This window comes from Antechinus flavipes, chromosome 4 (assembly GCF_016432865.1).
Source record: "Antechinus flavipes isolate AdamAnt ecotype Samford, QLD, Australia chromosome 4, AdamAnt_v2, whole genome shotgun sequence".
Taxonomy (NCBI): domain Eukaryota; kingdom Metazoa; phylum Chordata; class Mammalia; order Dasyuromorphia; family Dasyuridae; genus Antechinus; species Antechinus flavipes.
The window spans coordinates 7,196,396-7,208,685 of record NC_067401.1 but is presented as its reverse complement, the minus strand read 5'-3'; the positions used below and the strand labels follow the sequence as shown (position 1 = coordinate 7,208,685).

The 12,290-nt window shown below is 41.3% G+C and overlaps 1 protein-coding gene across 1 annotated transcript in view; it reads left to right on the top strand.

The window, feature by feature from the left end:
- COL6A3 (collagen type VI alpha 3 chain) overlaps positions 1-11,279 on the top strand; it is an 86,267-nt gene extending 74,988 nt beyond the window's left edge. The window contains 4 exon segments of the mRNA XM_051999189.1: positions 496-759; positions 2,579-2,677; positions 8,844-9,008; positions 10,461-11,279. Of these exon segments, the coding sequence (XP_051855149.1) occupies positions 496-759; positions 2,579-2,677; positions 8,844-9,008; positions 10,461-10,501 (569 nt within the window). The 3' untranslated portion in view covers positions 10,502-11,279.
- Positions 11,280-12,290: the final 1,011 nt, after the last annotated feature.

Below are 12,290 nucleotides of genomic sequence, written 5' to 3'. Positions count from 1 at the left end.
TTGGACTTCTTGCTTCCTTTGCCAGCGATGGGCTGTCAGACCATCCTCAGAAGTGTTTTTGGGGGAAGGTGCATTACAGGCTTACGGGTCAGCCCTTTGGTACTTGATGATTCCTGATATAAGAGGGGAAGAAAACCCAAAGAGATGGTTTTTTCTCTTGGAAATAAAGCAGAGACCAGTGCTCTCAGCCTCCCTATTTGGCGTCCTTAGCCCCCTCAGAGACAGACACAGGGTCACAGGTGGAGAGCACTTTATTTTGCAGACGAGGAAACTGAGCAACAGATAAATTATTTAATCACAGATTTGGAGCTGGATTTTCCGGTCATTTAATCTGACTGTATGATTCTACAGGAGGGAAAACTGAGTCTTAAGCGATGAAGTGATTTGACCAAAACCAGATAAATACTAAGTATCCACAGTAGGATTTAGCTGTAGCATTTTCTCAGTTCTAGCGCGTTGCCTTACGGGCCTTTGTTTTTTTATTTTTAATTTTAGTTAAGACTTCCAGAGAAGTCCAGGTCTCCGAGATCACCGAGAACAGCGCCAAGCTTCGATGGGTGAATCCTGACCAACCCAATCCTTATATTTATGACCTCACCATCACCTCCACGCACGACCGCTCCGTTGTCCTGAAACAGAACCTCACGGTGCCCGAACGGGTCATTGGAGGTCTCGTTGCTGGGCAGACGTACCACGTGGCCATCGTCAGCTACCTGAAATCCCAGGTCAAAGCGACCTATGAGGGAACATTCACCACAAGTGAGTCTCCTTGTTGCCTTAAGAAAAAAAAAATTTAAAAAATTCCCATATCTCAAATAAAACATAGAGTGGCCAATGTAGGCGAACTAATCCCTCTCACTTCTCTCCCATTCTTCACCTTGTATTTAAAATAGTAACAAAATGCCTAAAAATGACATTGGGGAATACTGGGATCTCTGACAATGTCAGGATGATCACTTATAACAAATGTCATAAATAGGGAATTCTAGTTCAAGTTTGGATTAAACCCCATGAACATGTTAACTTTCTAGCTATCCACTCTTCACCTACAAAAGCTCTTCTGTACAATGGGCGTGTCGGGCTAGATGACCTCTCGGGTTCCTTCTAACTCTTTGAACTCTGAACCTTGGAGCTCTCTTCCAATTTTGAGCTTTTATGGTTCTGTGTTCTTGTTCTTTACATTTGTGCTTTGCTGTGCTCTTGCATTTTCCCTGTGCAAGTTTCCTTCTTCCCCATCACCTTTGCAGCAGTGCCTTCTGTGTGCACAGGGAGAAAACCTTTCTTGCCCTTCACCTTGCTGGCCTGTTTAGTTTCTTCTGCTCTGAACTAATAGGGACCCTGGTTTGCTGGTAAAAGAAACACATTGGTGGGGGCTTCCTGATTCATGTCTCTTAATGGACACTGACCCAAATATAAAACATAAATAGAATTCTGGATATTATTTGGATTATACATACACCCATATATTATGCAGAATTATTTTTCTTATTGTTGTTCAGTTGTTTTCCAATAATGTCTTATTCTTTGTGATCCCATCTGAGGTTTGCTTGGCAGGGGCACGGAATGTTTTGTCATTTCCTTCTCTAACTCTTTTTACAGATGAGGAAACTGAGGCAAACAGTGTTAAGGGACTTACCCAGGTTCACCTAGCTATTAAGTGCCTGCCTTAAGACAGTTCCTGCCTTCAAGGAGGAACCCCACATACAGGCCAGATTTGAACTCACAAAAATGAGTTTTCCTGACTCCGGGCCTGGCACTCTACCCACTGTACCATTTAGCTGCCTCAGAATTTATTTTACATTCAACAGAAACTGTAGAGAAGCTGGACTTGCTGGATTCCCTGTTGTAATTGGATGCTGTCATATGACTGCGTTAGTATTGGGATTTCACAATATTAATGAAACTTAAATGGAAAAGATAGCCTTGTATTCAGTTCATTGTCCTGTTGAAAAGACTTTTAAGCCTATTTTCTTCTTGTGCAAATAAAGGACCGGAGATCTTTAGCATGATTTGTAATGAAATGAATCAACTGATCATAAAAACATAATTTTAGTCATTTTTGGCCAGCCAATGTTCTACTTTAGTATGCTCACTGTCCCTGGACAGATTTTGCTTCTGTCTCCCCAATACAATACAAGAGTCTTGAGAGAATTTTTGTCTTCAGACGCCCAGTGTCCAGCAGAGTGTCTGACACACAGTAGGGGCCTAACAAAGGCTTATCGAATTGAATAAAATATTTCTGAGACGATGTTTAAACATGGTTAATAGAAAAACTAAGTGGTTAAAGGTTGCCTTGGTTTGTTGGTTTAGTGACATAATCAAGGGTGGAATAATGAGTTAAAGAATGATCAATCAGTATTTATTAAGCACCAACTATGTGCTAGGCATTAAGTGTTTTTTTTTTTTTGTTTGTTTATAAAGTTGCCTTAATCTCATTTCAATGTTTATTTTCCACTCTGTTTAGTAAACATTATTAAGCCTGAAAAATTCCCTCCTGCAAGAGATAAAAAGTGTTGATATTCCTAAAAGTCTAAAACATCCTGCTCCTCTAATAGCAAAATTTAATTTGTTCCTATAGAGAAAATCCAGTCTCCACCACCTCAGCCTCCAAAGACAGCTTCGAGCGCCACAGTAAACCTCATGGTGAATTCTGAGCCATGGAAAGGGACAGAAGCAGGTGAGTTGCTCTATGTGATAAGTAGTGGTTTGGAGTTCAGATCTTTATTTTCATGAGCTTGGGGAACTTCCAGTGTGGATATTTTCTTCTCCAATGAAAAGCTATCTATAACTTGAATCTGACTTAGGGAGTTACTAGTGGTGCTACGAAGTGAACTGGGACTTGATCCCAGGTATTCCCACAAAACAGTGAGACCTGTTTTTCCAGGACACATGTTCTGAAAGTTCTCTTTAGTTATGAAGGACCCAAGAGGGAAATTACAAAGGAAAAGGATCCTGTGATCCTAGAAAAACAATTTTCTCAAAGAGTTGGAAAAGAAATTTACTGTTTGTCTGAGAATACTCAAAGTGTGTGTGTGTGTGTGTGTGTGTGTGTACCAGGCTCAGTGATACTAAAATCAGCTATTTGGTACTTTTAGATAACACTGAGGTACTTTTATTGTTATTCAGTCATTTCGGTTGTGTCCAAGTTTTGCCCAACTCTCTGTGACCCCATTTGGAGTTTTCTTGGCAAAGATACTGGAGAGGTTTGCCATTTCCATCTTACTCATTTGACAGATAAGGAAACTGAGGCAAAAAACCCAGTTTTGATGAACCCAGGGTCACACAAATACTAAGTATCTGAAGTTAGATGTGAATTCAGGAAGATAAACTTTCTTGACTCCAGACCTCGGGCTTTATGCAATATGGCGCCCCTTAACTGCCCAGGAAAACAAAGCACTCCACGAATACCAATATCCTCTGGCAAACATACTTCCCAACTACCAGGAGAGCCTCAGCACCTGTCTTAAAATTACCCATTTGGGGCTAATCAGAAAGTTAGAGAATGTTGAGCCCACCTCTTCCTTCTTATGTTGTAGATGAGTTCACCAAAGTCCAGAGTGGTGGGGTCACTTTCTAAATGTCACCAGTCAAGGGTGGATGTCACTCCAGGCTTCTCCAACTCCCTGAGTCAAGCCTGGATCCTCCCACATGATGCTGTCCCTTTTTCGATGGGGCAGGAGAACTCCTTCCTCATTCTAGCATCCATGAGTCATTAAGAGAAAATAATCCCACCATTAATTAGGAAGTTTGGGGATGTATGACCCAGAAGGATCAAGAAAATATAAATAGTTTTACATAGATATAAACAATGAAATCTTTAAATGAGGTTCTGGCTTTGTTTCTTTACTCTTTCCTTTCTTTTCATGATGAGTCAGAAGGACCAAAATTAGGACCAATTTGTAAGCTTAATAATGGAATCTTTTCCCCTGTGATCTTTTAGAAAAAGCTAAAAAGTAGCTTCTTGGGCTAGGTAAGGTAAGGCTAGGGAGTAAGGTGAGGGGGAAAGGGTGATGATCTGGGAGTTGGGGGCCTGAATGCTGGTATTACTTCTTACCCTGTGTAACCTTAGACCATTTCACTTCTCTGGGCTTTAGTTTTCTCTCCATAATGGGGAGTTATGTAGCCCTTTCAGCTCTAGATCCACAAATGTCCTTAATGTACTTTGCTTGACTAAATCAACCTTTCCAGGATTTATTTCTTTTCTCCTCCCACAAAGTAAAACACCCATTTACTTCCTAAGCTGCTTTGGGGAACTTCTCTTTGGAAAATGGTTTTAGGACTCTTGAAATCAAAATAAATACATTTAACTTTAAAAAATGAATGAAATTTACAAGTATTTATTAAATGCTATAATATGCTAACCACTGATCTAAGTGCTAGGAACACAAAGGGAAAAATATCCAGTCAAGGAGCTTACAATCTATTTGGGGAAAAGCATATACAGTCAACAGAGTCATTCTATTTACTTTGAAATTTAAAATGATTGCAACAAATTAAATTTTAAAAGTTGATAATGATAATTTTTTTATAGAAGAATGAGGACTTTAGAGAGCTATTCTGTATCTGTCCATTGAGGAACTCTGCAGAAAAACCTGGAATTCTTTGCTTGATGACTCTATTCCCAATCAGCCATTTCCTCTCTACTTTGCATCTCAAATTGCTGTTTACAAAATAGCCCTGTTAAAATGGTGAAAACCCCCAATGAAGGAGTTTTTCTTTGGTCCATTTCCTCAGCTCCTCTCCACACTTATTTTTTTTTTTTTTTGCCTAAATGCTAATGTTGTGCTTTTTGAAGTTCAGATTGGACAGCTCCCTCTCTGTTGGATTTTGACATGGGCACTCAGTGCCAGGACAATCAGATTAAGTGGTTCTTTGATGGCATCAGGCAGAGCTGTGCCTAGGATCGATATGGGGGGATACCAGTAGATTTGAGAGAGAACCTGAGTGCATTAGTAGATGTGTGGTGTCATATAAGTACCCCACAGAGGAGCCCATTCTGCCATTCTCGGCATCAACAAATTTTGGATTTGCCATGTGTTACTTTTGGCCCCACCAAAACACCCCTACCCCTCTCTCTGCTCTACAGCAGCTGAAAGAGCTCAACAATAAAGTCTTCTCGATGGCCAATGATCTCACCTTCAGCATCTCCTCCTATTTGGGCTGGTGGGCCATATTTCTACATCAAGCTTTACCTTTAGGAAGGTGTGATCAGATGACTTTTTTCTCTTTTAATCTCCTGATCACCTCAAAGGAAGACACTTTGGTGCTCTGGGCTGGTGCCTTCTCAGAACTAAGTCACTGGAACTAAGGTGTTTCACATCCCCATTAATACTTGCTTCTGTTCCAGGAACAATATTTGTCCTCCTTTGGCAGTGGCTGCCAAGCAGTCTCCTGGGTTTTATCTCTCTAATTAATGTCTGATGACATTCACATAGCATGTTAAACTTGGCCAGTGGCAATTTCACTCAAATCTCACAATAGCCCCGTGCAGCCGATGCTATGGGCGTTACTTCTCCCATTTTACAGATGAGGAAACTGAGGCACAGAGCAATGACTTTTTCATGATTTCCAACAGAGACAAAAATAGAACCCCAATCCTTTAAATTCTAACCCAGTTTCTGTCAGGGTTTTAAGATATGGAAAGCTTTGCTTTCATTGTTGTTTTTGCATGAGGAAAGAACAGCAAAAAGGCCAGAAGGAAGCGCAGGACAGCAGGACAGCTCTGAAAGTATCAGATTGAATTTATTACTTACTGAAAAAGAAAAGCAGGTGCTACATAATAGAAACTCACAGATTCATGTGTGGTCTTCTCATTCTGTTCTATAATGTTTGTGCAAACACATTCCATTTTTTAAAATTTAAAATGAAAAGAAGTGGGTTTTTTTTCAGGAGCTTTAAAACTATTAACAAATGTGACTAAGTTTATGAATTGAACAGAAATCTCTCTCTCGATCCCCATTTATTTATATTTGTTTTAATTTTTTGGTACAGATTTATGATTTCATAGAGAGGAAAATTCCCATTATGCAAATTCTCTCTACTGATATAAATGAACAACTCCTCCCCAACTTAAACGTTTAGAGATTTGTCAGGGGTCCCATTAGTGAAAATGCATCAGAAAGACGACCTCTGGATTCAAGAGCACGCTTATATATCCATGGTTTTACAATGCTGGCTAGTGTCAGAAGTCACTATTGACGTCTGATGCTTTTTTGCCTGGTTGATGAAGGGTGTGCATGACAATGACATGGCTTTGTGCCTGCTCAAGCTGCAACAGGCCATCGTAGTTCTGCGGGTCTCCTGCAGAGGACTCGGCCAGTCTGCGTCTCTTCCAAGATCGGGGATGGAATTTCTGGAGTGGGGTTTGCCCAGAGAAGGGCCTTTTCCCTTTCTGGCTCTCATTCCAGACTCGGATTCCTTTTGTATACCGGGGCCAATGTCGGGGAAGCCTTCCTGCTTCTTGATCCATTCCCTTCCATTTAAGGAAGGCATTTCTCCTTGGCTACTGCACATGTTCCATCCATCAGAAGCAGGCGGTTGCTTAAGATGGACTTAAAAAACCCATCTTCTACGTGGCTCTTCTCAACAATGAGATGCTTCAGGCCAGTTGCAATGGTCTTGTGATGAAGAGAGCCATCTGCACTCAGAGAGAGGATTATGGGAACTGTGTGAATCACAACATAGCATCCTCACTCTCTCTGTTGTTGTTTGCTTGAATTTTGTTTTCGTTCTCATTTTTTCCCTTTTCAATCTGATTTTTTTGTGCAGGAAGATAATTGTATAAATATTCATGCGTATTGGATTTAACATATATTTTTTACCATGTTTAACATATATTGGATTACTTGCCATTTAGGGAAGGGGTGGGGGGAAGGGGGGGAAATTATAACGCAAGGTTTTACAAGGGTCAGTGTTGAAAAATTATCCTTGCATATATTTTGAAAATAAAAAGCTTCAGTAAAAAAAGGAAAAAAAAGGGGAAAAAACCCATTTTCTTAAAGAGCCAGAGGAGTCTTTCTAAGGTGATGATTTTATTATCTTTTTTCCCTATTGTTTCCATTGACTCCAGAGAGGCAGGAAAGAGAAGTCAGTCTACTTCATGCTGAGTCTGAAACTGGTTTTTGATCCAAAGAACATTGTGGTAGTGATCCCAGAGTTATGTCTGAAAATTCAAACATATTCCAGGGAGGACACAACAGTATCTGCAGCACCAAATGAATTATAGGGAAAATGCTGCCTTCCAGGACTTGGGGATGAGTGGTGCTCTGCTTGACTCTCAGGAACAGTAGGGGGATGTTGCAAGGGGATGTATTTAGGCTTGATTAAGGGAAAATTTCCAAGCAAAGAGAAATGTTCAAAAACAGAAGAGGCTGCTATTGGAGGGAGGGACTCCCCATCATTGCAGATCTTCATGTAGAGGTTGGATGACACCTTGTTCAGGGATATTATAGAGGGGCCCTTGAATGGATACAGGCTGGCCAGGATGGATGCTAATGTTCCTTAAAGATTGGAGAGTGCATGTCTCTAGTTCTCAGTGGGCCTTTAGGGTGACTTCCCAGGCCATTTATGGGTCATGGATCTGTTCCAAATGAGTATCTCCTGAATTCCAGAGTCCATTTCTGAGAATTAAACAAGTTGTTCCCTTTTGGTGTCCCTTGATGGGGATCCTTTCTTAATTGGGGAGGAGGAGCAGGACAGAGGTGGAAATAACTGGGAAATGAAAATTGGATTCTTCTCATCTTTTTTGGATGACCAAGCTGAGATGCATCTCCCAGCAACTGGTGAGATGTCTTGGTGCTCATCTCTCTTGGGGTGTTTCTAGGCAGCCCGATCTAGGATGAATATTTCATCCTAGTACTTGGTTATCAGGAAAATGATGAAAACAAAGAAACAAAAAACTCCATCCTTCCTTAGAAATTGGGAGCTTTGTATTTTTTCTCTGCAGCTATTTAGGTTGCTGGAAGATTGATCAGGCAGTAGATCACACGAAAAGGGGATGATGAGAAAGCCAAACTGCCTTCTTTGGTCAAAGAAAAACACCTCCTACTCAGAATACTTGCACCGTGCTGGTGTGTGTGTGTGTGTGTGTGTGTATGTGTGTGTGTGTGTGTGTATGCGTGCTTGGGGTCTTTGTGGGTTTTGGATTGATGAGCATTTGTCCTCAATTCCTCCTTTAACTGCTCTAACATCTCCACAGAGAGCTAAGTCCCCCTCATCCCAGAGGTCCAGTCTCTCTTTCTCCCAGACCCTGGTTCTTGTTCAGAGTCATTTAGTAGGTGTTGTCTGTGACCCAAAATCAGGAGAGGGATTGGGCTTTATTTTGGAAGTTATAGAGGTGGAAAGAGGGAAGGATTGGGACTTAAGCTTCTTCCTTCTTCTCTGTCCTTTCCTCCTTTCTTTTCCCTTCTCCTCCCCTTCCCTTTACTTTTCTATCTTTTCTCTTCTCTTCTTTCTCTTCCTCTCTTCTCCTTTCTTCTCCTTCCCCTTCTCTATCTCCTCCCCTTTCCTTTTCTCTTCCCCACTTCTTTTTCTCTCTTCTCCTCACATTTCTTTCTACTCTCTTTCCCTCTCCTTCTGCTCTCTCTTCTTCTTTCCTTTTCCCCTCTTCCCCCTTTCCTTTTTACCCTCTCCCCTCTTTCCCCTTTTCTCCCACTCCTCCCTCCCTCTCTTCTTCCCCTCTCTAATCTTTTTCTCTTTTCTCTTCTTTCCTCCTCTGTCCTCCCCCTCTCCTCTTTTCTTCTCCTTTCCCTTGTTCCTTCCCTGATTGGAGCCCTGACACCTTGACCCTAGTAGCCAGCACACAGAAGTTGTCAACATGCTCTTTTCTCTTTTCTGAATTCAAGATGTCTGCAAGCGGCCCAAGGAAATAGGGACTTGCCGGAAGTTCAACTTGAAGTGGTTCTATGATCCCGAGACCAAGAGCTGTGGCCGGTTCTGGTACAGCGGCTGCGGGAGCAATGGCAACAACTTTGAGACTCAGTCTGACTGTGAAAGGGCCTGTTTGCCTGGTGAGTGGTGCTGAGAGGCGCTGTCCATGCCCCTGGTGCTGCCCCCCAGCTTGAAGTTACCTATCTCCAAAGCAAAAGAAATAAAAAAATCAGGGCTTTATAAGCTGCTCTCCCTCAAGTGAAATGTCCCAGCAAAGGCCCCAGTGAGAACCCCATGAATTCTTTCATTTTCTAGAGGACTAGACATGCTAGTCCCTCACTCGATCATCTGCTCTGGCTCCCTGGTGACTTTGGATCAAATGCAGTCTCTTCTATTTGGCTTTTACACACAACTGGACCCAACCTCCCTTTCCAGGCTTGTTTTCTCCCTTTTCTGAATGCTGAACTGGTTCTTTACAAAAAACCCTTCCTTTTGTCCTTTGCCTGAAATGACCTCTTCCTCTTCTGCTCACTCATCACCCCCAAGAGGAGGGCTTTCTCCATCCTCCCAGCTGCTGGCACTCTTCCTCCCTAACTTTCTGTATCTATTCCACTTAATCTGTGCATGTGCATGCATATATTTATCAGTTGTTTTCCCCACTAGCATGTGAGCCCCTCAAAGCCAGGGATGTTTACTTTTTGTCTTGGTCTCCCTAGCACCTAGCATGATATCGAGCATACAGTAGTTGCTTAATCCATGCATGTTGATTGCTTGCCGGTGAAGGGGGGTACATATGATTGCTTCCCCATACTTAATCCTACTCAAATAAAAGACTTGGGAGGTTAGAGGATGTACATGAAAAGAAACATTCCCCTGGATATTTTCAGAATTGACCACCTCCCCAAGCTGAGAATTTTTTTTTTATCTTAAATTAACCAAAACATTAACTGTCGACAATAGGTAAGTCCCCGTGCCAAGTATTGGGGACATAAATGTTAACCAGTCTCCTACAACACACATTTATGAAGTAATTCCTCCCTTTGGGACCTTTGTGTCAGGAGTACCAAGCTCAAAAGCAAGAGAACTGGGATCGGAACGCAGGGCCTCTGGTGCCAAATTCTGTGTTTTTCATATTCCTTGATTTATTATCAGTGCAAAGAAAAGGCAACCAAATTCAGCCTCTTATGACTCTTTATCACAACTGGATCATTACTATGAATTTTGATCCATGGGGTATGCATGACAAAATATACAAGCAGCATGAAAAATACTCTCAAATTAAAAAAAAATCTGTTTTAAAGATAGATTCAGTTATGTGGGAGTGGTAAGGAGTAGCAGACCATCCTACCTTTTGACTAGTTATTCTTACAAACTGGGTGATAAATCCCGATTCTAGATACTGAAATTCTGTTTGCACCCTTTGAATTTTTCTGCTCTAGGTAGAGTATGTTGCCCTATCTTAGTTTTGCCCCTGATTAGATTAAAGATATTTCTAGAGCTAATTTTCAGAATCAGAAAATGTTTTTCCTTGTTTGTTCAATAACTCATTTTTTACTCTTTTTTCCTTCCTTCCTTCTCCTTCTCCTTTGCAGCACACATCAATCCTGGAGTCATTTCAACAATAGGAACCTAACCGTGACAGACTGTTGACACATACCTCTTCCAGAAGCACAGGACTCAGCTATTCCCAACTTGCCCTTTTAGAAGCTATGGGTAGACAAGACCATGCACTGTTCTATTTCGTGCTTTACCTTATGAGCAAACCTTGAAGGAAATGGTTTTTTTGTTTTTTTAATTTTTTTGCTGCATGACCTATCAATATGGTGCTAAATTTGTTTGTGGACTGAGTGCTCTTGTCTTCAGGTGGTTATAGCCTATCCCTTCCACATTATGAAATACAGACACCCCCCAGCAGTGTTGCTCATGATCAATTCGCCCAAATCTCATTCCCAATGGAGGTCGGGATCCCACTCGTTGGGGGCCCGTGTAAAACCTCCAACAAGAAGCTCCTTGACTCCCTACAGCTATGTTATCCAGACCTGCTTAGCTCATCATTTCCTTAACTTGAGATGGGAAGTCTCTGTGTGGGGAGCTGCTTCTCCCCATAGGCTCACTATCAGCTTGGTGTAGTTTTGCTGGGTTATATTTCCATCTGATTTCTCTTTGTCGATATTCTGAACAGAACTAACATAACTAGAAACATGGAAGACGTCTTTGCACAGATGCACTGCTGGGACCCACGCCTCAGTTAAAGATTTTCAAGTCCTGGTGTAGAATGTTTTTGGCATTCCTCTGATGTTGTGGGTTTTATAGAATAAAAAATGGGGAGGGAGGGAATTTAATTTTTATTTTGTTTTTGGGAAATCTACACAAAGGAACTTTTTAATAAAGTTTAATGGAGGTTTTTTTGAGCTTGGATTTCTTGTTCTTTTTGTTGACGTATCGGCAAATTTATCCCCCGAGTTGATGGTGGGGGAGGATGATGCAGAAAGAGGAGGCAAATGAGAATCGGTGAGGATAGGAGGGACTAGGAGCAGAGAGTTCAATGTGGAGACCACTTTAGTAGTCATAAAGTCCAACCCTCTCATGTTACAGATGAAGAAGGAGATTTAGATGGGGGAAGTGATGTCCAGAATAGTAGCGGTAGCGGTAATGGCAGTGGTAGTAGTATTAATAATGAAAGGGATAATAGTAATGATAGCAGCAGCAGCAGCAGTAGTAGTAATAGGAGAAGGGGTAGTAGTAATAGTAGTAGAAACAGCAGCAGTAATAATAGTAATAGGGAGTAGATGTAAAAATAGTAGTGGCAGCAGTAGTGATGATGGTGGTTGCAATACTAATAGTGTTTATCATGGGCCAGAGCCTATACTAAGCACTTTACAGTTATGGTTATCCCATCCACATCAAGACTTTCCCCATCACAGTTTTGATATATCATTGATCAGCATAAGAAATCAAAAGGGAATTTTGGGGAAGTTTTGCAGAAGCCACATATGACACACGTAGGGCAGCAGTTGACATGGAAAAATTTTAGAGTCTTAGAAATCCAAAAAAATCTATATCATGCCATAAATAATAAAAGAATAAACATAAACAAAATAAACAATAAATAATAAAAGAAAAAGAAAAAATTCAGATCCTGCAGGACATGGGTCATATTTAGAAGTTCACTTGCCCCTAGAGTCATACTTTTATAGGTGCCAGCTGATGCTTCTCTCAGCCTTGGCTTGTTACAGTGTATGGAATCAAGACCTTTACTGACTTGGGTTCTGAATTACAACAGTTTTTTCCCTTGCCCTGGCAAAATTCCATTGGCAAAATCCAACTGGTCACCACTGGGGACTGGCCACTTTCATAAGAGAAAGCTTATTTAAAGTTCCTTGGTTGAGGCAGCTCTTGCCCTCAGTTCATCCTTGTTACCG